This window comes from Xenopus laevis, chromosome 2S (assembly GCF_017654675.1).
Source record: "Xenopus laevis strain J_2021 chromosome 2S, Xenopus_laevis_v10.1, whole genome shotgun sequence".
Lineage (NCBI taxonomy): Eukaryota > Metazoa > Chordata > Amphibia > Anura > Pipidae > Xenopus > Xenopus laevis.
Window position 1 is genome coordinate 15,108,065 of NC_054374.1, and position 27,723 is coordinate 15,135,787.

The window sequence follows — 27,723 nt, forward strand, 5'->3', positions numbered from 1 at the left end:
TAGGGCTAGGGCTTGAGCATGCTCAATTTGCTTCTCCCCCCCCCACCCCGCTCTAATCTGAGCCCAGAGCTACGAGTGAGCAGGGAGAGACTCAGGCAGGAAGTGATGTCACACCAAGCTAATATGGCAGCTGCTATCCTAAAGAAACAGAGTGCTTCTAGAGCAGTTTACTCCGGTATGGTAAAACATTCTGTAGAATAAATATAGTGTTATAGCTTGCACTATTGTGGCTAATCTATTGGCAATAAACTGCTTTGTTAGCGAACCTTCTCCTTTAAGATAAACTCCTCTTTAAAGGTATGCATTTGTAAAATTGTATGCGTATAAATCCTTGTCAATACCCTTGCCAATTTTACCTAGGGTAGAACAAAAAGTCTAAAAGATTCTGGGGCACATATTATCACGGTTAGCATGGCACAGAAAGCCCATGAAACTTTCTTGTAGGGAAGCACCGAATCCACTATTTTGGATTCGTCCGAACCCCCGAATCCTTCACAAAAGATTCCGAACAAAATCCTAATTTGCATATGTAAATTAGGGGTGGGAATATGGTTCAGCCGAGCAGAATTCTGGATTCAGTGCATCCCTACTTTCTTGCCAAGAACAAAATGTTGATAAATGCGCCACAATATTGAAATGTAACCAATTAAAACCCTTAAAATGTATGGAAAGGTATCACACTGTTTTGAAAGAATATTTTAGGCCTAATTCACCCCGCAGATTTTCACCTGTATTTTCAGACCAATGTCCTTCTTACAAGAAAACCCCTAAAAATCAAACCTTGCCATTTGCACTTTTTATATAAAGTGCAATTTCTTTGAAGCACCACCTAAAAAGGGAATATGATTGTCTTCCTTACTGAAGTCAGATGCTGCAACCCATAGTGAATTATAAGGGTAAATGACCCCCCCCCCCTTAGTTTGAGAATCTCAGGCCTATTTTATGAAGGTCGGCCATGACAGATAAAAATCTGCAGTATGAATGAGGCTTAAACCCATTTTAAGACGGTGAACATTTTACACACTGAAATCAGGATTAGTAGTGCAAACGATGTATCCAGAGTATCTGCGTAAATCAATAATGGAACAGGAAGGGTTTCGGTAACAGGATCTTATTGCTACACAGTCATAAATAATCTTTCCTGCTTTTATAGGGAAGAAATTGTAAATCAAAACAAACAATTTCCTTGAATTCCTCCAGCGTGCATGAACCAGATTTAGAATCAAACATTTTTTTTTTATATAGAACTGTTTTCTGTACCCAAAATATTCATCTCCGTAAAAAACGTAGCTTATAAAAATGTTGCTGTAAACATTGAAAAGTTACTAATACAACCAAGCATTTCAAGCAATTTATAAACATTAGCTAAAGTTTATATATATATATAAAAAAAAAAAAAAAAAAAAATTAAAAAAAAAAAAAATACTCCGGTTCGAAATAATCAGATAGACTCAGTCTTCGCATTGAGATGCAGCTCCTTTTTTGGAAGTCTTCAGTTGGACAACCCTGTCCTCAATGACTAGACACGATATGCAATATCTGCCATCTTGGTTCAGTCAAGAATCTTTCCAAATAGGCACAAAAGTGGCGTGCAAATGTTTTTGTCCCCAATACTGATCAATGTTAAAAATGTACATTAAAAAAAAAAAAAAAAACTTTTTTTTGTACAAGGCCAATGATGGACTTATTGCCTCACTGAATTTTGGTAATAATGTCCCCCCGTTCACAAGTTGACGTTGGTTTGCCGGTAATTGCTGGTAATGAGACGCAGCGATCATCAACGGCTGAAGGTTTTGCATATTTTGCTGTGCTCTTGTTGTGCAAAGGAAGAATTCCGCATGTTGAAATTACTCCGCAATAATAATAATAATCAAAACATTTCTGAAGTTCTTGCTAAATGCAACAAAATGTTTTTTAAATAGGATTGAAAATTCTCATCAGTTCCAGAAGCAAAATGAACTAAACACAATTTACAAATTTTTTCTTCATTTCAAAACCAGAAAAAAAAAAAAAAATGATGGGAAAGGAAATTGGAAGATTTGGAGTGTATGTGGCAGGTTCCTCAGTTGTTGACTGGAACGTTAGCCTTGAGCCCGGCTCGACCCATCTGGAGACACGGAAGTTTGGAGCAGTTCTTCAGTAACTGTTCTATGGCGATGTGCCGTACGTGAAGTTCTGAAGATAACGAGTCCTTGTCTTGCACTACAGCACTCAGATCTTCAAACACATCTGAAGCCAAAGAGACTTTTGTTAACAAACATTTGCAAACTGCACCACTGTTGCTAGAACTAAAATTCCCTGCACCCAACAGACAGCTGGAGACTGTCAGGGTTTCTGAGAGATTTCATTTAAAGGGATACGGTCATGGGAATTTTTTTTTTTTTTTTTCAAAATGAATCCGTTAATAGTGCTGCTCCAGCAGAATTCTGTACTGAAATCCATTTCTCAAAAGAGCAAACAGATTTTTTTATATTCAATTTTGAAATCTGACATGGGGCTAGACATATTTTAATGTAACTGAATGTGTCTCAGTGGGACCTGGCTTTTACTATCGAGTGCTGTTCTTAGATCTACCACGCAGCTGTTATCTTGTGTTAGGGAGCTTCTTTCTGGTTACCTTCCCATTGTTCTTTTGTTAGACTTCTGGGAGTGAAAGGGAGGGGGTGATATCACTCCAACTTGCAGTACAGCAGTAAAGAGTGACTGACGTTTATCAGAGCACAAGTCAAATGACTGGGGGCAGCTTGGAAACGGACAATATGTCTGGCCCCATGTCAGATTTCAAAATTGAATATAAAAAAATCTGTTTGCTCTTTTGAGAATTGGATTTCAGTGCATAATTCTGCTGGAGCCTCACTATTAAATGATGCATTTTGAAAAAAACATGTTTTCCCATGATAATATCCCTTTAATGAAGTTACATGCTGCAACCCATAGGGAATTATAAGGGTAAATGACCGCTCTTAGTTTGGGAATCACAGGCCTATTTTATGAAGGTCGTCATGTCAGATAAACATCTGCATAATGAACGAGAAGAACGTATCCTTCAGGAAGCAGAAGCCCACCACCAGTAAAATGTTATCATCTACATGTGTTTCCCAGATCAAGAACAGTTTCCTTCTAAAGAGTTATTTTTAGAGCAAATCAATATAAGCCATTAATACAATAAAGCAGTACTAAGTCTTTCTGTAACATAGAGTGGCGTAGCCATCCTTACATATGCAGTTGCCTTGAAGTTTGTAGCGGAACTTGCTGATGTGCCATGACTTAATGCAAACTAATGGGGAGGATTGGAGCATCGTTTGACAAATTATAAAAACTGCTTCCCGAAGACTATTGTGCATATAAATGTTCTGCCGAAGAGCAGAAATCAACTGACCTATATACAATGTTCCAATCTAAACAATATGGTGCCTGCCCTTAAGACAGTTCTAAAAAAAAATGACTCCAAAGAAGGGGAAGAAATCAAACTTTTTTTTTTGGGGGGGTGGGGGGGATTGGACTAGTTTCCCCTTTTTAATAGATTTTTTTTCCAATACCCAACGGACATATGGGCAAGGGAGCTTTTAAAGGATAAGTAAACTAAAGAACTTAACTAAAGAAGTAGCTAGAAATGTTGTACATTATGTTTTGTGCTTCTGTACCAGCCCAAGGCAACCACAGCCCTTTAGCAGTAAAGATCTGTGTCTCCACAGATGCCCCAGTAGCTCCCCATCTTCTTTTCTGCTGATTCACTGCACATGCTCTGTGCTGCTGTCACTTACTGAGCTTAGGGAGCCACTCACAATATACAGTACACATAGAATAGAAATGTCACAATATAAGGCTGATTAGTAATTAATACAGATAATTACTACATGGCAGCACAGAAACCAGTGCAATTAGCATCAGAATTTAATAATCAGCAAACCTGTAGCATCAGCTTATATTACAGGGGAAGCTCATTTTCTGCTGGATAATTAGTGACGAGCCCTAAGCTTAGCTTCTCAACAGCCAATCAGAGCCCACTGAGCATGTGAGTGTCACAGACACTTTCCAAGATGGTGACCCCCTGTGACAAGTTTGAAGTCCTGGATCATTGCTGCTATTGAAAGCTGGTGCAATAAGGTCAGTATAAAATATGGCATTTTTAGCCATGTTCATTTTTAGGGTTTAGTTCTCCTTTAATCTCAAAGTCCAAGTTTAAGAGTGTTAATGTCACAGCTGCCACAGCCCTGTTAAGTAGCCTCGTGTTGCCAGAGTGTTTAAGAAACGGATCCGCACACACAGATTAATGCAGTCGGGGAATATCCCCTTTTATTCAGCCACCAAACATCGTCATCAGGGTGGGTGTTCCCCCCCAAAACGTTGATCCGTTTCTTATACACATTGGTTGCTAAGGGCCCCGGCCGGGTCAACGGAAGGAACGCACCACCAACTGCAGGATTGGTGAACTACAGGTGTGCGGTAGGAGAATTACATTGTAATTTGTGTTGCCAGAGGGCAGACATGATGGAGGCATATGGTCTGAGAGCACTTGCGTGCCTAAACGCAGATAAAATATTCCTGCACCCCAAATACATATTCAACTAGGGATGCACCGAATCCTTTTTCAGCAGAATTCGGACGAAGCGAATACAAATCCCAATTTGCATATGCAAATTAGGGGTGGGGAAATCTCGTGACTTTGTCCTTTCCCCATCCCACCCCTAATTTGCATATGCAAATTAGAATGTGGTTCGGTATTCGGTTGAACCTTTTGCAAAGGATTAGGGGGTTCGGCCGAATCCAAAATAGTGGATTCGGTGCATCCATATATTCCAACGACCAGTAATAAAATAAAATGATCTGAAGAGTTCCTAAACTCATCATACAATACAGGCATCAATGGGTCCCTTTACTTACTACTTTTCCCCAACGCAAGTCCTATGTAACATGTATTTGAACCTTACCTTTAATTTGTCGAAGGAAGTTTTCTTTTAAGTGCCCCAACTCTTCAATGCTCAGTAAACTTACTAAGACAGAAACAAAAAAATAAAAACAGAAAATAAGATACATGCATGCATTCATGCAGCTACCTGGAGTCAAGAAGACGCATCCTTATAGTGACTACTGATTACCCAATTGTTTCACAAATAGGAAATATATGCAATAGACATAGAGAAGGATAATAATGTTGACTGCAGCAATACATTTTACTAAGAAAACTTACAAGGCTCTTTGTTCAGGAACTGGTTATTATGTTTTGCATTTTGCAATCCGTCACCTTCAGCTCTCCCTAATCTTCAACTGTAATGCCAAAGCTTGTCTATCCTTGGATTAGTTACAGTAAATATTGCAGAGCTATGGAGCATCTTTGTACGGAACGCATTTTAGGACATCGTCAGGGGAAATCGTTGTCCTGCATGAGCAGTCCTAAGCAAGAGGAATGCGACATGGCATGCTTTTTTACTCACCTATCCTCCAAGGCTGATGTCACACCTCGCTCCTCCCTCCTCAGCCACCAGTTCTTGCTCCTCAGCCATCCGTCCTGGGTCCTCGCTTCTCACTCCTCAGCCTTGAGTCCTGGGTCCTCGTTCCTCACTCCTCCGCCCTTGGTCCTAGCTTCTCCCTGCTCAGTCGTCAGCTCTTGCTCCTCACTCCTCAGGGTGCCCATATTCAGCCCTGCGCCCTGATTATAGTTACTTGTTCTTGTCATTTGTTTTAGCCAACAGGCGGTTTAGGTTTAATTGCAGCAATCAAATTCCAGCTACAGCTGACGGCTGAGGAGGGAGAAGCTAGGACCCAGGACGGATGGCTGAGGAGGAAAGAGAGAGAGCCCCAGGTCGGATGGCTGAGGAGGGAGGAGCAAGACCTGACAGCTGAGAAGGGAGGAGCTAAGTGTGACGTCTGCTTTGTGAAAAAAGCAGGCGACGTTGCATTCCTCTAGCATAGGAGATCACACACAGGAGATGGATTTCCCGTGACGATGTCTTAATATGCATTCCGTATCTTTGATAGCTTGAACTTGTATACTTTATAGATGACCAGCAATTCTTTTGCCAATTGCTCTCTTACGTTTTACCTGCAGAAATGCTTCCCAAGTTTAAAACTAGCAAATGTTGCTCTTTTTGTTTAAAAGGGAGGGCATTTTTTTTTTTTAGTGCACAAAACGTTTTCCAAAATTTTTAAGTGCAAGAGGACCTTTTTGTTGCATGAATTTTATGGTCACACCTTAATTTTTGTGGACACATGCCTCACCAAATGGGTTTAAGTGGGGAGCACAACTATCCCTTTTTTGTTGTAATTTATGCAGGAGCAGTGGCCAGCGCCATGTTGTAGCTTTCATCACTCCCAGATAAAGTCACGTGATCCCAGCGGTGGCCAATAAACGGGCAAACATTTGGGAGTTTTAAACTTGAAAGCAAGCAAGTTAAAGGAGAAGGAAACCCTTTCGGCGCAATCTTCCTGGATTCCCCAGCGTTTGGCGGTGCATTCGCCGGTTCTAGTTCAGCTCTTGTGTGCCTTAAAGTCACAAAGTTTTCAGATTTCTTTTTTCGGCAACTTCGTGACATTCGGTGCATGTGCAGTAGATTCCAACCGGCAAATGCTTCTACTGCGCATGCGCAGCCAAAAGCCAGGGAATCCAGGAAGAAGACCGCACGGGAGAAGATGGTGCCTGCGAACTTCACGGGATAGGACCTGTGCTGAGGGGTAAGTAGCAACTTAGGGGCATTTCCCCGGTGGGGGGGAGGTAGGCCGGGGGGAGGGGTTTGCGCCGAAAGGGTTGCGCACAAAGTCCATGTGTAAAATGTATCATGAAGAAGTAGAATTCTTTCTGAATCAGATGAAAGTTAAGTGTAGGACTGGCCATACCAAGGATAACTTTGACGTAGTTGGCCAGCTTAAATATATTGCAATATATGGGCAAACCTTCCCGGTTTTGTTTAAAGGGAAGGGCATTTTTGGTAACTTTATGCACAAAATGTTAATGTTCTTCATAATAGTAGAGCTGTTTTACAGAATAAATATAGCTTCTAGAGTGCACTATGGTGGCTAATCTATTGGAAATAAACTGCATCTGTAGCTTTCCTTCTCCTTTAAAGGATTTTAAGGTTTCAAAGTAGATGGTTGACATTCTGTGCTGCAACAGGAATTGTCATTTTCTATTCTCGCAGCCACTGTAGTATGGGGTAAAAAAATTAATGGTTTAAAATCAATAAACTATACATATGAGAAGTTCAATTTATAATACAAACAGTTAGGAATGAAGGCACAGCGTATTGTACTACTATTGCTTGCAGACAATCATATGCGAATAGTATGCGACTGTCACTATTAGTTCCAGGACAAAGTAGCTGAGCCTTTGAGGAGTTGCGCATATGAGGCAATTCTCTACAGTGCCCAAGGCCTCTTTTTGGAATGCCAAATGTGGGCTCCTTCAGCAGGCTGTCTGAGAATAATAAAAATAGCAGTTTGCTAAGAACCAGACATCCTGATTAATTCACACTTTAACCAATAAACACTGTGTGAAACCAGGCATATTACAATTAAACGAATGTCTCAGGTGGAGGAAAAAGTATAGCACCCCTCTATCCCTATGAATGCACATTTGCTGAGCAAGGGCACAGTGATTCCTCATACTTCATGAAGCTCACATCAAGTGACCAAATGTTGCCCCTAAATTCAGCAAACCCTAAGGAATCTCTATGGCCACCTTCAAAGGTAAACTATTGCTAAAAATGGGATTTTTTTTCTATGAGCTTCAACACACTGAAATAAGAAACTTTCTAAATACAATCAATTAGAAAGTCTGTACTGTTTTCCCGAAAAAAATCGAGCTAATCTTCACTATCCCTCTCTCAGCATCGGTTTCTCTTCATTCTTTCTTCATGCAGGAGTCAGATAATCATGGACAGTTAGATCCAGTATATCTTAAAGGAGAAGGAAACCCTTTCGGTGCAAAACCCCTCCCCTACTCCCCCCAGCCTACCTCCCCCCAGGCAAATGCACCTAACTTGTTAGTCACCCCTCCATGCAGGTCCTCTCTTGCCGAGTTCACGGGCACCATCTTCGTCCGATAGCTCTTCTTCCTGTATTTGGCGGTGCATGCGCAGTAGGAGGCATTTGCCGGTTGGATCTAATGCGCATGGGCAGAAATACATGAAGTTTCCGAAACTTTCGCCGCCTGTGCAGTTGGAGTAGATTTCAACAACTGCGCATGTGCCGAAAGTCGTGAAAATTTCCGAAAAATTTCGATTTGGGTTGCGACCGGGAATTTACTCCAACTGTGCATGCGCCGAAATTTCCGCAAAAGGCCGAAGAAAGAACATGGCACCCGTGAACTCCGATGGGCAGAATCTGCATGGAGGGGTGAGTAAAAAATTAGGGGCATTTGCCCAGGGGAGCAGGTAGGCTGGGAGGGTTTTTTTAAATTACGGGTTGAATTCTCCTTTAAACAAAATAAATTAAAAAAAATGGAGACTAAACAAAGTATTACACTTACGGTCTTCCCTGCAGTAATGCTCGTATCTCCTTTGAATACAAGAGCCAGAACTAAGGTGGACGTTTTCTATCTTTTGCGGTTTATTAGTGCTGGGCCACAAAGTGTTCTGTAACATGCTTGCTCTGAATTCTCTGGATTTGCTTTGCTCCAATATTCCCTGTGCGCAACTGGAGATGCCACCAGCACTTGCTTCAAGCCACTTGGAAGAATACCTGGGCACCTGGGAATCATTTTGAGGAAGAAGAGTCCTGTCGCTTTGGTGCCGGAACCTACGGAGTTTGTGCTGGGAAGATTTAGGACATTCGGAATCCGCATACAAGTCCTTGTTTTGTGCGTACTGTACAATCCAGTTGATTTTTTTGCTTACGATATTCTTCACTTCCTCGTAGGGGCTCTTCGAATGTTTGGACTGGGGGCAGTCCTGATTGGCTATCAGATGGAATTTCTCAAAGCAATCCTTGTGCCCTCGTAAGGATCTCGTGTGTAGGAGATCTGACCTGGGAACTCCTGTGGGGGCAGAAAAAAAAAATGTGATATAGTAGTAGAAATAAACTTTTATACAATTCTTGGTACATGCACCGTTGGTAGGTTTAAAAATCACATCTGTCAATGCTCCACCTCACAGGGCACTGGAAATGAGGGAGTGAAGAGAAGCCAATGGGTTTTTTTTTTCACTTGCTTCTGCTCCCATCATTTGGAATGTCAGCCCAAATAATTGAACAATAGAAAGGTGGCCTTACCATGCACAAAAATATAACCCAGAAAACTCCATAATTAAGTTAAAAGGTTAGCTTTTATTTAACATAGAATCAAAAAAGTAGGCATACAGACCAACTAGTATTCCGCCTTACGCGTTTCATACCCTCTGGTGCTTATTCATAGGCATTAATGATATCAACTTTATGAAGGGAGGGGTTGTCTTGGGTTTAAAGGAGAAGGAAATCCAAAATACGAATAGAACTAAAAATGCCATATTTTATATACTGAACTTATTGCACCAGCCTAAAGTTTGAGCTTGTCAATAGCAGCAATGATCCAGGACTTCAAACTTGTCACAGGGGGTCACCATCTTGGAAAGTGTCTGTGACACTCACATGCTCAGTGGGCTCTGAGCAGCTGTTGAGAAGCTAAGCTTAGGGGTCGTCTCAAATTATCGAGCAGAAAATGAGGTTGGTCTGTAATATAAGCTGATGCTACAGGGCTGATTATTAAATTCTGATGCGAATTGCACTGGTTTCTGAGCTGCCATGTAGTAATTATCTGTATTAATTACTAATCAGCCTTATATTGTGACATTTCTATTCTATGTGTACTGTATTTTGTGAGTGGGTCCCTAAGCTCAGTAAGTGACAGCAGCACAGAGCATGTGCAGTGAATCCGCAGAAAAGAAGATGGGGAGCTACTGGGGCATCTTTGGAGACACAGATCTTTACTGCTAAAGGGCTGTGGTTGCCTTGGGCTGGTATAGAAGCAAAAAAAACATAACGTACAACATTTCTAGCCTACTTCCTTAGTTTAACTTTTCTTGTCCTTTAAATACCGTGGTTAAAGTTGATATCATTAATGCCTATGAATAAGTATCAGTTGGTCTGTATGACTACTTTTTTTAATTCTTGGTTGAAAGGCCATCAAGCAGCAGCCACCTCCCAAATCTCTTTGGCTGGATAATATCCTAGTAAGAGGAAAATACACAATGGGAAACTTCCGAGTATAAAAACAGTTCCAGCATTTAAATAATGTCATTTCAAGTAGAACAACAGGCCGCGTGCTTGGTCCCTATTATATTTGTGCATTCCTCTTTGTAAAGTCGTTACGCTTCATTTTTTTGTTCTGCCCCGTCAATTTAAATTAATGTTAGAGAGGCAGGACTCCTCAGCCATTGGCTTCAGATCACTAAAAGTTTTCCAGTGGCTTCTCACATTTCAACAACTGAACACGGGACATATTATCCAGTGGTGGATTTTACCTAGAGCCTTGACGTGCCACGTGAGCTTACATATTTTGGCTAGGGGATTTCAAATTCACTACATACTTAGGATATTAAAGGAGAAAGAAAGGCTAAAATTAAGTACGTTTTATCAGAAAGGAATATATAAATACACCAGTAAACCCTTAAAGTAATGCTGCTCTGAGTCCTCTTTCAAAAGAAACACTATTTCTTTCCTTCTATTGTGTATACATGGACTTCTGTATCAGACTAACTTCTTTCAACTTAAACCTCCAGGGCTTGGGCATGCTCAGTTTGCTTCTCTCCCACTCCCTCCTGTGATCTAAACCCAGAGCTATGAGTGAGCAGGGAGAGACAGGCAGGAAGTGATGTCACAGCAAGCTAATATGGCTGTTGCTATCCTAAACAAACAAGAGAGCTTCTAGAGCTGTTTACTCTGGTTTGGTAAAGCATTCTGCAGAATAAATATGGTCTTATAGCTTGCACTATTGTGGCTAATCTATTGGCAATACACTGCTTCGGTAGCTTTCCTTCTTCAAGTGCAGGACTAGCTTACAATGAGGGGGTCTTGACATGGCACGTGAGCTTACATATTTTGGCCAAAGTGTGGTACGAACACCTCATTTTTTTGTAATAATTATTTTTAAAGGCTAACCGTGGCAATTGTTCTCTTTCTCTAGGTGCGCACTAGTGTTTGTGAAAGCAGTACAACTGCATTATGGCAGCTCCCGGTCACATGTTAAAATGCAAAAGAAGAAAAAAAAGGAAAAAAGAAAGAATTGCATCTCTGGGGTAAAGCACAAAAATCCTGACTGTGGAAACATTAAGGCAGCTAATGTGCTAAGCAAAATGTTATGGTTGCCAATAGCCGGCGTTGTTACAGATTTCACAGCAAAAACGTCGTTCTGTTCCACAGGGTAAAGTTCTCCCAGCCCATTAGCTCTGCTCAGTAAAACGTGCCTCTTTCTGTTCATTTCTCATTATACAAGTTGATTAGGCAGATTTTGGAGAGAGATCTGCACGGAACAGTTAAATTCCACATTAGCCGCAACCGTCCGATGCACCGAGCTCACAAAACAGAAGCTCTTGTTCTGAGCAGACTCCAGCTTTAAGGGAAAGTAAACACTGTTTTATGGATGGACACCCCTCCTAGAATTGTGTGAGATTCCATAAGAACGCTGGCATCCACAGCTAAGCTATGCCATTCCACTGGGTGTGTGAGATTTATCACAACAAAAATATAGTTCTTTGCAGGGTGGCGAGACATTCTTGTGCCTTCATAATTGTATTATGTACTTTGTGATTCTATCCTGGTACTGGACTTTCTGAAGGCCCCATACAAGGGTCAGCAGGGTACAGACTTGGTCAGCTTTACCCTAAGCAACTTTTCAGTTGGTCTTTGAATTCTGTCCCCTTTCTCAGCAACTGATAATGACATTTTAGGGGTCACTGGTCTCTGATTTTACAGCCATTTTTATTGGTCCCCTAAGTGGGTTCTACTGTATTCATTCTCAACTTCCACTGCTACTTCTGAACTGCTGCCTTTTTACTATGGGAATGAATAACTAGCAACCAGACAATGGTACAAATTCTCAAAGCTGCATACAAAAAAAATATGCAGGTACAGGATCTGTTATCTGGAAACCTGTTATACAGAAAGCTCAGAATTACTGAAACGCTGTCTCCCGTAGACTCCATTTTATCCAAATGATTTTTTTTTTTCTCTGTTAGGCAGACACACCGTCGTCACATTTGGGGGGAGATTAGTCGCCTGGCAACAAATCTCCTCTTCTTCGGGGCGACAAATCTCCCCGAACTGCCTTCCCGCCGGCTAAAATGTAAATCACCGGCGGGATGGCAGTAGCTTGTACTTGATCCAAACAAAGATATTTACTGGAAGCAGAATATTGGGTTTATTTAATGTTTACGTTATTTTCTCATCAACTTAAGATACAAAGATACAAATTACGTAAATATCTTATCTGGAAAGCCCCAGGTACTGAGCATTCTGGATAACAGCTCCCATACCTCTATATATATATATATATAAAAAAAAAAAAAAAAAAAAAAAGAAGACTGCTATTATTATGTACAGTGTATGTAAAACCCCCAACATATTCCACATCATTGCACAAAAAAGGGTATATTCATTAAACACACAGGAAAACACACAAATACAAGAGGTTAACAGGGTCCTGCCCAAGAGCTTACAACATCGGCCTCCAATACCACGGTCTACATCATACTAAAAGATCATTTTAAAATGAACTAACTCTTAAGCTGGCCTTAGACACAAAGATCCGATCGTTCGAATCCTCGAACGATCGGACTTCCCCATCTCCCGACCTGCCACTAACCTTCAGTTTAAATAAAGTAGTAAAAGAACAGATCAGCCGTTATGCCCCTGATCGCAGTCCTACAAGTTTTATGTCCTACAAAGCTGGTGACAGTCTCCCTCTGAAAATCGTCAGATCGGCAATACATGCAGAGATATTATCGGAAATAACCAGGAATCTTTTAACCTGGCAGATTGTCCATACGACCGATCTCCGTGGGACGAAAAATGTCAAGACTCTATGGCCAGTTTTAAGAGGGAGATCCGCTCATTTGGCGACCCGATCGTGGGCTCAAGAATTGGGTCAGAATGGAGGCTATATGGGCGGTTGGATCGCAACAAAGAACAGATGCGGCCACGATTCGACAGGAGTTTTTACCCTGCCTGATCGGTATCTGGCCAACTTTCGGGCAGATATCAGTTGGGCACGCCTATCAGATGGCCCCATACATGGGCCAATAAGCTGCCGACAGCAGCTTTTATCGGCCGTGTATGGGGGGGCCTTCAGAAAGCTGGTGAAGAATTGTACCCTTTCACCAGCGTTACTTTGTTACATACAAATTACAGCCATTGATAAGTCTCAGAACCTCGTGTTCAGGTCATTCCAAGCAGCTGGATTGTGCTTATGGGAAACCCAACAATAATCAGGAAATCACCGGCCCATAAAGTTTACAGTTCTGACCTTTTATACAGAATGGTTGAAAACAAGTTTTTCTTTAGAGCTTCCTAAAATATTGTTCTTGAATAAAGCTACAAAGGCGGTCGGTGTCAAACAGGAAACGTCCTGCATTTCAGCTCAAAATAAGAACTGTACTTTTAAAAATAAATATTTATCCTACTAAAAAGGTGCAAATTCCATGATACCAGGATCTATTAAGAAGGCCAAAACAGGATTTACAATATTTGCACTACAGGCAGCAAGAGCGGTTATACCCAGAAAATGGAAATCGAGACGGCCTCCCTCTGTAGAAGACTGGATTAAGGAAATAGAAACAATGAGAAAAATGGCGGAACTGGTCTCCCAGGCGAATGGAACACAGGAGAAACACTTAAATATATGGACAACATGGATAACTTATAAAGAAACAAAAAAATATAAAAAAAAGATATAACAACAGAAGCGTTATAAACAAGAAATGAAAAGAATATAAAAACAATAGAAGTTCTGTAGAACATAAGCAAAGATGGAAGTGAGATGCTCAGTTAAAATGGAGATATAATGGGATGGCTACATGTTTCCTTATGTTCCTTCTTCTCTTTCTTTTCATACACCAATAAGCGGCTAATAAAGAAATGGTACGGCAAATGCGTTTGTCTTAAAAATGGTGTAACTTTTTTATGTGATGTATATTTTTTACTATGAAAAATGGAAAAATAAAGAAATTATAAAAAAAAAAGTGCCAATTCATGGATAAGGGAAATTGAGCTTTATAAAAGAAGGATTTATTTTATACCTCTTATTTTCCTTTAGTTATATAGGGCCAATAAACACAGCTTTATAAACAAACCCCTATGTGCCCAGGACATATTTGCAGATCTACAAAAGCTGGAGCAGTTATACGCTCCTGGGACAGGCTCCAAAAAAAAAAACAAATGCCATCTTATATTATTTTTTATTTAATCAAAAAGTAAAGTAAATGTAATAAGTCTAATTAAGAATGGCATTACTTCATCCTGCTATTAATATTTTTTTTCAGCTTCACACTAGTTCCTCTCAGCCGGAAAGTTAGCACTTACGGTATATACGAGAAAATATTTTATGGAAGCTGAAAGATTGTAATAAATATTGTTTATGCAGTGGAAGCCCCTATACATGCCCCAAGCTAAATGGAAACAACTTTAAAGGAAGCAGCGCCCTGAATTCGTTATTTACTTCAAAGTACCCAGCACAATAAACAGGAAACACCTTCAAATCGCTTACTAAAAAGACAAGTTGTGTCAGGAGGGCTCCACTTCAGAGGGTCTCTCCAAGCAGGGTTTGGTGGTCTAGGAGGCACAATTAAGGGTCTAATTTCAAAATTCATGCTTTTTTTTTTTTTAACTCACATAAACTCTATTTTACTCGAAATCTGAATATTCGACAATTTATTAATAAAATTGAATATGTAAAACTCAGACTAATTTTAACTAGGGATGCACCGAATCCACTATTTTGGATTCGGCTGAACCCCTGAATCCTTCACGAAAGATCCGCAAAATTAGGGGGGGGGGGGGAACATTTTACACTTCCTTGTTTTGTGACAAAGTCATGTGATTTCCCTCCCCGCACCTAATTTGCATATGCAAATTAGGATTCGGTTCGGCCCGTAGGATTCGTCAAAACCGAATCCTGCAGAAAAAGGCAGATTCCTGGCCAAATCCCGAACCGAATCCTGGATTTGTTGCATCCCTAATGTTAACGAAATGAAAACTCGAATCAAATTCAACCAAACTCGATTCGAGTTTTTTTCTCCGAAAAAAAGAATGCCTGGAATGCTACAAACAACTCCAAATTGGTCACTGCACCTCTCCCATTGACTAATACAGTAATTTGGCTGGTTTAAGGTGGCGAATAGTCAAATTGTTAAAGGGCCAGTGTATTATAACTCTAGAAAACTGAATTTGAATTTTTTAAACTTGAATCGAGTGTGGATAATTCCCTCGTCGAAGTTTTGACCCCCAAAAAAAAAAAAAGTGAAAATTCTAATTCGATCCTTAAATAAAGTGTCAGATTTGGGGTACATACTGATGTTCTGTCCTAGACAGTGCTGTATTTAGGTCTGATGCTGCCCTAGGCTGTTTTTTGCTGCAAGTATCTGCCATTGGTTTTGGGAGGATTTTGTTTTCATGGAATTTTTATTTACCATATACCTGTATTGGCACCTGAGGCCGCCCCGTAAATTTGCTAACCCACCCCTAATGCCTATTTGGAAAATGCAGCCCTGGTTCTGGATACACACAGAACTATAGTGGGGTGACCATTATGACCAGGTTTTCTAGGGATGCAAGATATCCAAAATTCAATCTGGGATCAGAACCAAATTCCAGTACTTTTTTAGGAAGGGTCTGTAGAGCCATTAGCCTTGCATTTTATAGGAACATATATTTTCTTTAAAAATTAAAAAAAAAAAAAATGTAAATCTATATTGCAAGCAACAAACGAACAAATGTATAATTTTCCAGATCTCACAGTACAACAATGTATAAACAACAGCTTCCAGCCCACAACTTCCATTGATTATGCTAGAGATTGTTAGAATGACATAGTTGTCTTACTAAACTATACAAAATACAAGTTTTACCTTGTGAAGCACCTATAAAAAAAAAAAAAAAAAAAAAAAAAAAAGCTTGATATAAATACATCACAAAGACCAAGTTATCAGCGTGATTTCCATGCAGATCGATAACTGCAAACGACAGCAAATTTGCGGATATTCAAACAAAACCCATTAGCAATATCTTATGTAAACTAAGGCCTGGGTCACCACATCAATACATATATTTTAATTGTACTAGCCAAACCGGTTTAAGTAAGTTAGTTATCAGGCCTATATGTTATTTCAGCACACATACCCTTTGCCCAACTAATCTTCAGAGATTACTTGCGACTGTTTCTCATGAGCTAAAAGCTCAGTCAATTGATGGTTTAAAAGGGGAAGGAAACCTAGTTGGCGCAAACTGCCCACCCGCCCACCCGTTTGTTGCCCACCCTCCCTCCTGGCCTACCCGTGCCGCTGGGCAAATGCCCCTAACTTGTTACTTACCCTTCTGCGCAGGTCCAGTTCAGGGAGTTCACAGACGACATCTTCTTCCATGCGTTCTTCTTCTTGCTTTGAACAGCGCATGCGCAGTAGGATCATTTCGCCGGTACGATCTACTGCGCATGCGCATGACTTTTGGCACATGCGCAATAGTCCGTACCAGCGAAATGATCCTACTGCGCATGCACCAAAACGCCGTTCACAGCAGGAAGAAGATCGCGTGGAAGAAGATGTCGTCTGTGAACTCCCTGGACTGGACCTGCTCAGAAGGGTAAGTAACAAGTTAGGGGCATTTGCCCAGCGGGACGGGTAGGCCAGGGGAGAGGAGGGAGGGTGGGCAACAAACGGGTGGGGGGTTTGCGCCGACTAGGTTTCCTTCCCCTTTAAAGGGGTGGTTCACATATTCTTTTTGTATTTTGCCTTCCTCTTCTTTATTATTAGCAATAACACAAATTCATTAAGTGGCAACACATTCCACAGCGTTGTACAATAGATGCGTGTATACATCAAACATACAGACTACATACTTAGCATTTCAAGGGCAGTAAAGGCAAAAAAAATCAAATCCCATTTTTACTTTCTTAAAAAAAAAAATATCTCCAATATACTTTTATTAAAAAATGTGTACCGTTTTTATAAGAAACCTGACTGTATGCAGTGAAATTCTCCCTTCATTTACTGCTGTGGATGGGAATTGTCAGACGGTCCCTAAGTGCTCTGCAGTGAAACAATCATACTTATGAACAGCAGGGGGAGGCCCCAACTTACTTCCCAGCAATGCAGAACTTAAGCAGCTTTGTTTGTTTCCCTGTAGAGCAGTCAGCGACTGTGTAGAGATTTGTATTGGATTTTATTTTTGCCTTTACATCCCCTTTACTGTTTCCAACTGCAGCTGCAGGGACAAAGATCATGGAGCCAGATATAAATAGATAAACTGGGATTCTATTTGGAGGATTATTTTGCTGCAGCCACTGGTTCTGCAGAATTGGAAATTGCACAATACAAAAACGATAAAATCCACAATAGATTACATGACAACAAAGGACCCAGTGCAGTCTGTATATTTTGATTATTAATCAGTCTTGCTGTATCGGCTTCTGGCAGATATTATTTGACTTGTGTTGTTTTGATCAAAAAAAAAATCTTTTTGGACAAGAACTACATGAACACAAAAAGGCAGTCCCCTCCAGATGGGTTCCATAGGCCTGGTATGCTTAGTTTATATACAATGCAATTTGAAAAAAAAAAAAAAGGATTCAATACCCAATGGTTAATTGTGTGTTTAAAAACACATTTCTGGTCTCTTTCAAACAGAAATCAAATATTGTATACATTACAGATAGAGATCTGGTACCCCCCAGAGCACAATGTAAGCACAGGATGTGAAACAATTACAGTCCAGATTCCATACTATAAACAGGTGGCTGCACAAATATCCGTCTCTTAAGTAAAACACAGAGCACCCAAATGCAACGTCATACGTCAAAATGCTTACAACTCTTTGCCAGAACAAAAAAAAAAAAAAAAACCAACACACACACACCAATACAGGTATGGGATCCATTATCCGGAAATCAGCTATCCAGAAAGAATTATGGAATGGCCATCTCCCATAGACTCCATTTTATCAAAATAATCCAAATTTTAAAAAAAATTATTTCCTTTTTCTCTGTAATAATAAAACAGTGCCTTTTACTTGATCCCAACTAAGATATAATTAATCCTTATTGAAAGCAAAACCAGCCTATTGGGTTTATTTAATGTTTACATGATTTTCTAGTAGACTTAACGTATGAAGAGCCAAACTACGGAAAGATCCAAACCCCAGGTCCCAAGCATTTTGGATAACAGGTCCCACACCTGTAACAGTGAAAGCTGAGGCATAAGGAAGAACTAAACCCTAAAAATGAATGTGGCTAAACAAAATGCCATATTTTATATACTGAACTTAATTGCACCAGTCTAAAGTTTCAGCTTGTCAATAGCAGCAATGATCCAGGACTTTAGACTTGTCACAGGGGGTCACCATCTTGGAAAGTGTCTGTGACACTCACATGCTCAGTGGGCTCTGATTGGCTGTTGAGAAGCTAAACTTAGGGCTCGTCACTAATTATCCAGCAGAAAATGAGGTTGGACTAGAATATAAGCTGATGCTACAGGGCTGATTATTAAATTCTGATGCTAATTGCACTGATTTCTGTGCTGCCATGTAGTAATTATCTGTATTAATTACCAATCAGCCTTACATTTTGACATTTATATGATAAATATTCAGTATATTGTGAGTGGGTCCCTAAGCTCAGTAAGTGACAGCAGCACAGAGCATGTGCAGTGAATCATCAGAACAGAAGATGGGGAGCTACTGGGGCATCTTTGGAGACACAGAGGGCTGTTGTTGCCTTGGCCTGGTACAGAAGCCCAAAACACAACGTACAGCATTTCTAACTACTGCTTTAGTTCTCCTTTAAAAGAATAATGGTCCTTTAGAGGGAATAATATACATTGTATTTCCTTACTTATGTAGGGATTTCAGCATTGTCATAGCAGCAGTAACTTAAAAAGTTGAATCACCGGTGAAGTCAGAGTAAACTCCTGAAGAATAATATTAGGTGATTTTTTGATATTCTCCATAACAGCAGACTCTGGATTTTTGGGTAATTTACACGCTTCTTTAGCTTTAGAAAAGACTATGAAAACAAGATAAAATTTCCAAATAGATTCTACAGAGGAGACCAAACATTTGCTGCCTTGTTAGAAGAACATGACCTGCTCGTGACACCATAAATGAACATAACCAGAGAAGACAGCCTTACCCTCAATGCTTAGCTCAAAGCAGATATGGCAGAATGACAGGGTTTCAATGTCGGTGCCCAGTTTACATATACTGCAGACATTGTCGTCCAAGTCGATGTTGACAAACTGCTCCTCTTCAATCATGTTGCCCCTAGCAAAGACAAGGCAAATTAAAATCAATATATAAAGTATATCACAGTGGTTTGAAGAGAAATAGTTTATTCAAAGCTGAAAAAGAAGAAAATGCACAGGATACATATCAGATAAGCTCTGCCCTCATGGCTACACAGCAGCTTGTTTATATAAACTATAGTAGTACTTATCTGTTATCTACTGTGTATCCTGTGCTTGAATGGCTGCCCCCATGGCTACACAGCAGCCTGTTTATATAAACTATAGTAGTACTTATCTGTTATCTACTGTGTATCCTGTGCTTGAATGGCTGCCCCCATGGCTACACAGCAGCTTGTTTATATAAACTATAGTAGTACTTATCTATTATCTACTGTGTATCCTGTGCTTGAATGGCTGCCCCCATGGCTACACAACAGCTTGTTTTTATAAACTATAGTAGTACTTATCCGTTATCTACTGTGTATCATGTGCTTGAATGGCTGCCCCCATGGCTACACAGCAGCAGCTTGTTTATATAAATTGTAGTTGTATTTCTGAAGCAAACACACCAGTAGTACTAGTGCAGGGCAACACTACATTATGTAACAGCTTTATCAAGGGTCGAACTGAAAATTCAAATTTGAAATTCAAATTGAGGGTTTTTTTTATGGTCAAAACTGTCAAATTCGACTATGGAGTTATTCAAATTCGATTTGAGTTTTTGCGACCCTTGATAAATGTGCCTCAATATTATAATTTCTTTACAACACATGCATTTTTTGTAGAGACGCTCCAAATCCACTTTTTGGGACATCGGCAAGGGTTTTGTGCTAAATCTTTAGATACAGGTAGAATTCTATTGTTTCTCTCTGTATATCTGACAATTCAGCTCTACACGTGTGTGTTGAAACAAGAGATCTTTCCTGGAAAGATTGTAATATCTATGGCCCCCTTTACAATCTGACATTTACCTTTCTACTATATGTTATATCAACCGTGCACAGACCAGAATTAAAAGTGAGAGACTAATTTAAAAGAAAAATAAGACATAAAAAGACAAAAAGCAATTGCTAGATATGTTGCTCCATTAACTTCCGTCTGTTTTCATTGGCTTTTTCTTTGTAAAGCCTGTGTCAGATCTAATTTTAGCAAAGAAGTATTAATGTACTATAAAATGGGCAACTCAGCAGATTTAAAGAACAATTAATTCTGGAAGCGACTGTTTAGTCTCTTTTCTTCTTGTGGTGTGTGGGGACGAATTGATGTTATTTCTAATTATTTTACAAACTCAAACCATTAAGATACTGACTGCAATAAAAGGGTATGGGACTGGTTATCCAGAATGCTCGGGACCGGGGATTTTCTGGATAACGGATTTTTCTATAATTTTAATCTTCATACTTTAAGTCTGCTAGAAAATCATGTAAACAAATAAACTCAATAGGCAGGTTTTGCTTCCAATAAGGGATGCAACGAATCCACTATTTTGGATTCGGCCGAACTCCCGAATCCTTTGTGAAAGATTTGGCCCAAATACCGAACTTGCATATGCAAATTAGGGGTTGGAAGGGGGAAGACGTTTTTTACTTTCTGGTTTTAAAACAAAAAGTCACGCAATTTCCCTCCCCACCCCTAATTTGCATATGTAAATTAGGATTCGGTTCGGCCGGGCAGAAGGATTCGGCCAAATCAGAATCCTGTTAAAAAAGGCCGAATCCCGAAGCGAATCCTGGATTCGGTGCATCCCTCCTTCCAATAAGGATTAATTATATCTTAGTTTGGATCAAGTACAAGGTATTATTACAACTGAGAAAATGGAAATCGTTTTTAAAAATGTGGATTATGTGGATAAAATAGAGTCTATGGGAGATGGCCTTTCCCTAATTTGGAACCCCTGTAGCCTTCTGATTAACGTCTCTATATAGAAAAGAATTTGCTGCCCTGAAGGGTTATTTACACCAAGGTGTTAGAATCTGAATAAGGAGAAGCCACTTTTGTTAAAAGCCACTTTTAACGGTTGTTAAAAGTTCTATGATACAATATGCTGTGACTAAATATACCAAGAACTGCAAATTTAACTGAAGCAGAAACAATGTGGCACATGGAACTGATACGAGGCATTTCAGAAGAATCATGTAAAAGGGGAACTCCACACAAACATAACTTAAGCTTTTTGAAAACTAACCCTAATTTCAAGCAACTTTGCAATATACATCAATTAAAAAAATATGCTGATTTTTAATGCTTTGGAACTAAGCCAAGCCCCCTGCTCTCCTGCTGATCTGTCTGACTACTTTGCTGAGCTGGCTGACTACTGTTACTTTGTATCAACAGCCATCTGTACTCAGCCTGCATCCTCCAAACCCCACAATTCCCTGCACATGTGATTTAATTAAGGAACAGAACATCACAGTGCAATGCATTGTGGGTTATGTAGTTCCTGCATGATGTCTGTAAGCTGTGGAGAAGTTCTTACAGTTTGTAACATCAGTGTTTAGTCCCTGCTCCACTGCCAGAATTTCAAATGATGCAGAAAGAGAAGAACGGTTAAACAGCTGGATTTTTTTGAAACTCGTATCCGACCCGTAATCAGGGTCACCATCCGATGGGCACAGCGGAGACAGTTGTCCCAGGCCCGCAAAATCTAAGGTGAAAGAGCGTGCGAACTGCCAAGACTCGAATCGGCAAGACCTGAAGTCGTAGAAAGACGCGAAGCCAGAAAGGAGCCGAATGCTGTAGAAGAAAACCAAAGAATCTGCCATCGCTGAGGACAAGGAAAAAGAACCTAAGGTAAATTTCATTGAACACCAATGTTAAGGGGGGGTCCAGCCTTAACCAGAACCAAAGAAAAGACAAAGCAGATTGTATCTGAGTAGCGGATGAGCCCCAGCAAAAGACTAGGAAATATATTTTATTTTATTATTACTGTGCAAAAGTCCTGAGGGCATAGAGAATGTGATGTAGCAACTAATAAGATACAGTTTATCATTTATTTACAACATATACTACCTGCAGAATAAACCACACAAAACAAAACCATGATGTGATGGGCCAATCACAGTGCGAGCTTTGGCTTTTCTCTGGAAAGTCAGAACTGCTTTTTTAGTCATATGGGAAACTGTGCCCCCGGGGTATGTGCACTTTGTTCTTTCCTGAGCCTTTTGTTGTTCAAAGCACATTTTTTAACACATGATGTGTTGGGGGAGGCGGGATGAGGTACAATTTACAGTCTCCAGTATTATAATACAGACCAGGCTGTTAAATTATATATATGATCTCAGTTAGGGAGTTGGGATTGTTTTCAATCCAGATGAGGTGCTTGAGGAGGTTAGAGGCACCCAAAATCCCCTTGCTGATTGCTATTGACTATAAAGGCGACTGCCTGTCAGCAATTTGTACAGACAGCAGATTTTGGCCTAAGGAAAATAAATGTGCTGAAAAAAAAAAAAAAATTATATATATATATTTATTTATATTTATATTTATTGTATTACATTCGCATTACCAGCACTGATGTATGAAATGCGGGAATGTAAATTCAGAATCTTATTATACTTAGTCCAGCGTTTATCCGAGAGCTGCTCTAATTGCCTTTTAGGAGTCAGAACCTTTAAAAAGGGCAAAACTGGCGATTTGAGGCAATTTAGTCGCCCGGCGACAAATCTCTCCGAACGGCTTCCCCCTGTCTTCCGTCGGGTATAATGAAAAATGTGCGGCATGGCACACACGGCGCTTCGTTTTCTGAAGTTGCCTCCACGAGGCAGGAAATGTTTCATTATAGCCGCCGGAAGACAGGGGGAAGACGTTCGGGGAGATTATTCGCCCCAAAGAAGAGGCGATTAGTCTTCAGGCGACTAAATGTCCCCGAATCGCCAAGTGTGCATTTACCCTTAGTTTTCCTCCAATGCTGAGGCAAACTGAAGCTAATTTCATTAGGGGAAGCCTGAACTCTAAAGATCAGCTTTAGACTGTTTTAAAGGGAAACTACACTTTGTACCCCATTTTCACCCTTTGATATTGTTCCCCTTAAAGTGCCTCAGCGTTCTCGGAATAAAACCTGCAGGCTGTGCAGTACTGAGCTCTAGGGCCGGCACAATAGTACCAGCATAACCTCTAACAGCCTTCACACATACACATGAGACTTAAGCATAGGAAAAGCCACTGAGGCTCACATGAGTCACAAACACAATGTTACTGAAGGAAAAGCACATTAACCCATTCAAAGTAATGCAGAATTCATTATTGTCCAACTACTCTGAAGTAAACCAAAGTTTTAAGTTAAAATGAACCAGCACTCCAGATATTTTCAAATCAACGATTTATTGAAACATCACTCGTGTATCCAACGTTTTGGCTCTCGTTGGTCAAGGCCCCAACGAGAGCCAAAACGTTGGATACACTAGTGATGTTTCAATAAATCGTTGATTTGAAAATATCTTGCGTGATAGATATATATATATCTCTCTCTCGTAGGATGCCTCCTGCACTCAACTTATCTGGGTTGTTGCCCTGGTGCTAACAGAATATATGTATAAAAGTAGAATGAAAGCTGTTGCACAACAGGGTCTTGCAAAAAAAGTAATTATTTATTATTATTTCACAAATCAACGTTTCGACCCTCACTATATTTATATATATATATTTTTTATTTTGTTTTTTGAACACTCCTGACGAAGATCCCCGTGAGGGTTCAAAACGTTGATATTTCAACAAATTTTGTTGTTTTTTCATACTCAAACCCTTTGAGTGCTGCAATCTCTTTTGCACCCAGGTATTATTCGGTTTTTGCACCCAGGCATTGTAGACCTCCATTGACGAGAGTGCTGGTATTCCATTGGTGTGTGATATATATATATATATATATATATATTTATTATTTGCTCTTTTCACTTTCACTTTAAGAACACTTGGAACTGAGGCATATCTAAAGTGTTCCCGTAGTTCACAGCACCGGCTCAACACTCAAAGGGGGGGGTGGGGGGGGCTATATAAATTCATATTATTTTGGCAGCATCTTATTGGGTTTATTTAATGTTTAATTTTTTTAAGGTTCAGAGATCCAAAATGATGGAAAGATCTCCTGTGCGGAAAACCCAGGGTCCCGAGCTTTGTGGGAAACAGATGATATTGAATCATCCTTCCGAGTCCTACCCGAAGGCATGGGCTCCGTTGCCCAAGCTGTTCCCAGCTACCGCCAGCGAACAGCTCGAACGGGTGGGTCGCCCTTCGCCGAAGCTAGGGAGGGCCCACCACCCCGCCCCCCCGAAGGGGTTTGGGGACGTTTGGACTCCCCTTCGCCGAAGCTAGGGGGAGTCCCGTCTACCCTGGGTTCTGCCGAAGCTTCCCCCAGGGCGTGTCATGGCCTGCGAGTCCAGCCAAAAGACCGTGACCCCATCCAGGGTGCTCAAACCAGACACAAAAAAGGTGCTGGAGTGGGCGGTGCAAGGCCATTGGTTGCCTTTTGCAAGGCTCTGGTTGGCAGCCAGAAAAAGAAAAGACTTCCCGCCCACCGAATGGTAAGCGCAAAGGAAGTGACGCTTGATTAAGCATGGGTGCATGTGCATCTCCCCCGACTCAAAATGCAAGTCAGGGGCCACCCTCATGGGAGCACAGCGGCCCAGCTTTCATCAAGCTTCTGCTTCTCAGACTAGTCCAGAGGACCAATGGTTTCTCCGTTCTTCAGATAGGATCATTAGAACAGATACTCCTCTTTGGTCTTGCCAGCCAGAGGACCAAGTGGTTCCAAAGGTACTACACTTGATCTTAGCCAAAAGGCCGAACAGATACTGTACCATCCCAGTGTTGGTTCCTCATGTTAGCAGTAGGGCGCTTCTTTTACAATAATTGGTACAGATCAGTTGTTGATCTGGTGTTAGAAAACGACTACTACTCCCAGCACCCTTCACTGGAATTGCTGTTTGGAGTTCCGACGCTTTAAAAAATGCAGCCGTTAACCACCAGGATCTCCAAACTACAATTCTTTACAGCGAAGGGTGCTGGGAGAAGAAGAAGTAGAATATAAAACGTCTGCGAAACAGTAGAAAATATATAGTGAATAAAGTACCCCCTCTTGTAAAATAGAAGGATATTATAAGTTACAGAGGAGTTTCAGGATCACATAAAAACACAAGGCCGAAGGCAGAGTGTTTTTATACAGGTCATGAAACTCCGAGGTTACTTCTAATATCCTCATATTTTACAAGAGGGGGTACTTTATTATAACACACAAATTTCAGCGAGTCATGTGACAAAAACGACATCAGAACTCACCGTTTATAACTGATGACATCAGAACTCACCGTTTAAAAGGATATAATTTACAAGATATTCAAGGCTTTTGTGTATTATACAGATAGAACGAGCATTTCCTTTGCAATCATTCAATTCATCATTTATTTCTATAGCGCCGACAAGTCAGGCAGTGCTTTACCTTTAGTTCTAACAAACAGGGAATAACTGGTTTGTAACAAACAAGGGTTTACTGGGTACAGTAGGAAAGTGAAAATGAGCTGTAGGAGTAGGACAGTCCCTGTGGTGTTTTATGTTTAAGTTCAGCACAAGGAAACTTCACAGTCACATACAGGACACTCTCCTTGTGAACTGTCGGTTACCCCCTCTGATTACACACACACAGCACAATCAAACATACACATTTCTATACAAGGATTTAAAGCTAAGACTGTAAAGGGATTCAGGCAGAAGAGTCAACTTCAGCTCCTGTTAAACTACAACTCCCCCCCCCTCCCAGTAAAGCAGCTGTAGAAGAAGAGAATGAAGGCGCCATCCAGCCGAGCAGAGGGCATTGCCTTCCATTACCTGAGCGCGCTGCCAGTCCAGGAGCTTTCACAATGCGTCCGTCTCAGCCACTTCCACTATTGTCTGAGCCTCTCTCTTACTGTACAAGCATGGACATCCCTTATTCTCCCACACAGTCTGCTGGGCTGTACCACAACATCCACAAGATAGGGGGTGTGAGAAAAGCACAAAGCCACTAAGCGTGTAAAAGCTGTCGATCCTTCAGCGAATTCATATCTCTGTTCTTATAAATAAAGATAATACGATTACACATCCCCTTGCTCGGGCATGGCACGCGTTAAATACAAAGCAGGGCGCCCCTGTTTACAAAGCGTTTGGAATCACCCAACTGAGAGCCTGGCGGACTGATCCATACCAAAACGGGGGTGAATGAAACAGGAAACAATTTCGCTTCACACTTCCCAACAACAATAGATGTTACTAATGTAAAGTTGAGTACAAGTATATTGTTTGGATACTAATAAAAACACTGCACTGACTGAAATTACTTCACTCTCAACACTTGGCTAGATGGTACAGTCCAGTGCTGTGCGTGTGTCCCGGGAAAGTACACGCTGTTACTGTCGTCACAAGAAGAGACGCGCTGCTGACGTGTGGAAAGCGGATGGTGAAAACACTGGTAAAACCCCGCCCCCATCATCATTTAAAGGGGCGGTTCACCTTTAAATCAACTTATAGTATGTTATAAAACGGCAAATTCTAAAAAAACATTTCAATTGGTTGTCATTTCTTTATTTTTATAGTTTTTTTAATGATTTGCTTTCTCCTTCTGACTCCAGCTTTCAAATGGGGGTCACTGACCCCATCTAAAAACAAATGCATACCTCCCAACTGTCCCTTTTTTCTGAGGGACAGTCCCTCTTTTGACAGCTCAACCTGCAGTCCCTCATTTGTACTGGAAAGTCCCTATTTTCTCTGCACTGAACATCCAGAAAAAGAAACAAAGTTTCTCACTTATATGGCTTTTAGCAGAGAGCAACAGCTAACAGGTTCAAGATACTTTGTAACGATATTGACATACCTCCCAACTGTCCATTTTTCGGGAGGGACAGTCCCTCTTTTGACAGCTCAACCCGCAGTCCCTCATTTGTACTGGAAAGTCCCTCTTTTCTCTGCACTGAACAGCCAGAAAAAGAAACAAAGTTTCTCACTTAATTGGCTTTTAGCAGAGAGCCCAGAACAGCTAACAGGTGCAAATAAGATACTTTGTAACAAATTTGAGACACAAAAACACAGTTTAGATACGGAGAAATATTTTCAAACTTTCATAACCTGCCAAATTTTGTAAAACAAACATGGGGGGTGTGGCCACAGAAAGGGGTGTGGTCAAAATAATTGCTGCGCTACGTGCGGAGAAAAAAATGTTGTCCCTCTTTTTACTTCCAAAATGTTGGGAGGTATGTATTGAGACAAAAAAAAAAACTGTTTAGAGAAGGAGAAATATTTTCAAACTTACATAACTTGCCAAGTTTTGTAAAATTAACATGGTAATTAGGGGGTGTGTCCACAGAAA

General features: G+C 40.6%; 1 protein-coding gene across 1 annotated transcript; it reads right to left on the reverse strand.

Annotated features, from left to right (window-relative positions):
* Nucleotides 1-1,095: 1,095 nt before the first annotated feature.
* On the reverse strand, nt 1,096-26,775 carry c21orf91.S (chromosome 21 open reading frame 91 S homeolog). Its single transcript, XM_018248856.2, has 5 exons — nt 26,211-26,775; nt 19,301-19,431; nt 8,465-8,971; nt 4,932-4,994; nt 1,096-2,229 (listed from the first exon to the last, which is right to left on the reverse strand). Exons 2-5 carry the CDS (start codon nt 19,422-19,424, stop codon nt 2,063-2,065), a joined length of 861 nt encoding a protein of 286 aa, XP_018104345.1. The 5' UTR covers nt 19,425-19,431; nt 26,211-26,775; the 3' UTR covers nt 1,096-2,062.
* Between the last annotated feature and the right edge of the window lie 948 nt (nt 26,776-27,723).

Excerpts from the sequence above, each read along its gene's own strand:
- c21orf91.S (XM_018248856.2), bottom strand. The coding sequence starts at position 19,424 with ATGATTGAAGAGGAGCAGTTTGTCAACATCGACTTGGACGACAATGTC. Across the intron at positions 8,972-19,300 it reads CTTTGAGCTAAGCATTGAGG|GAGTTCCCAGGTCAGATCTC; the intron begins GTAAGGCTGTCT and ends CTGCCCCCACAG. Across the intron at positions 2,230-4,931 it reads CTTCCTTCGACAAATTAAAG|ATGTGTTTGAAGATCTGAGT; the intron begins GTAAGGTTCAAA and ends CTTTGGCTTCAG.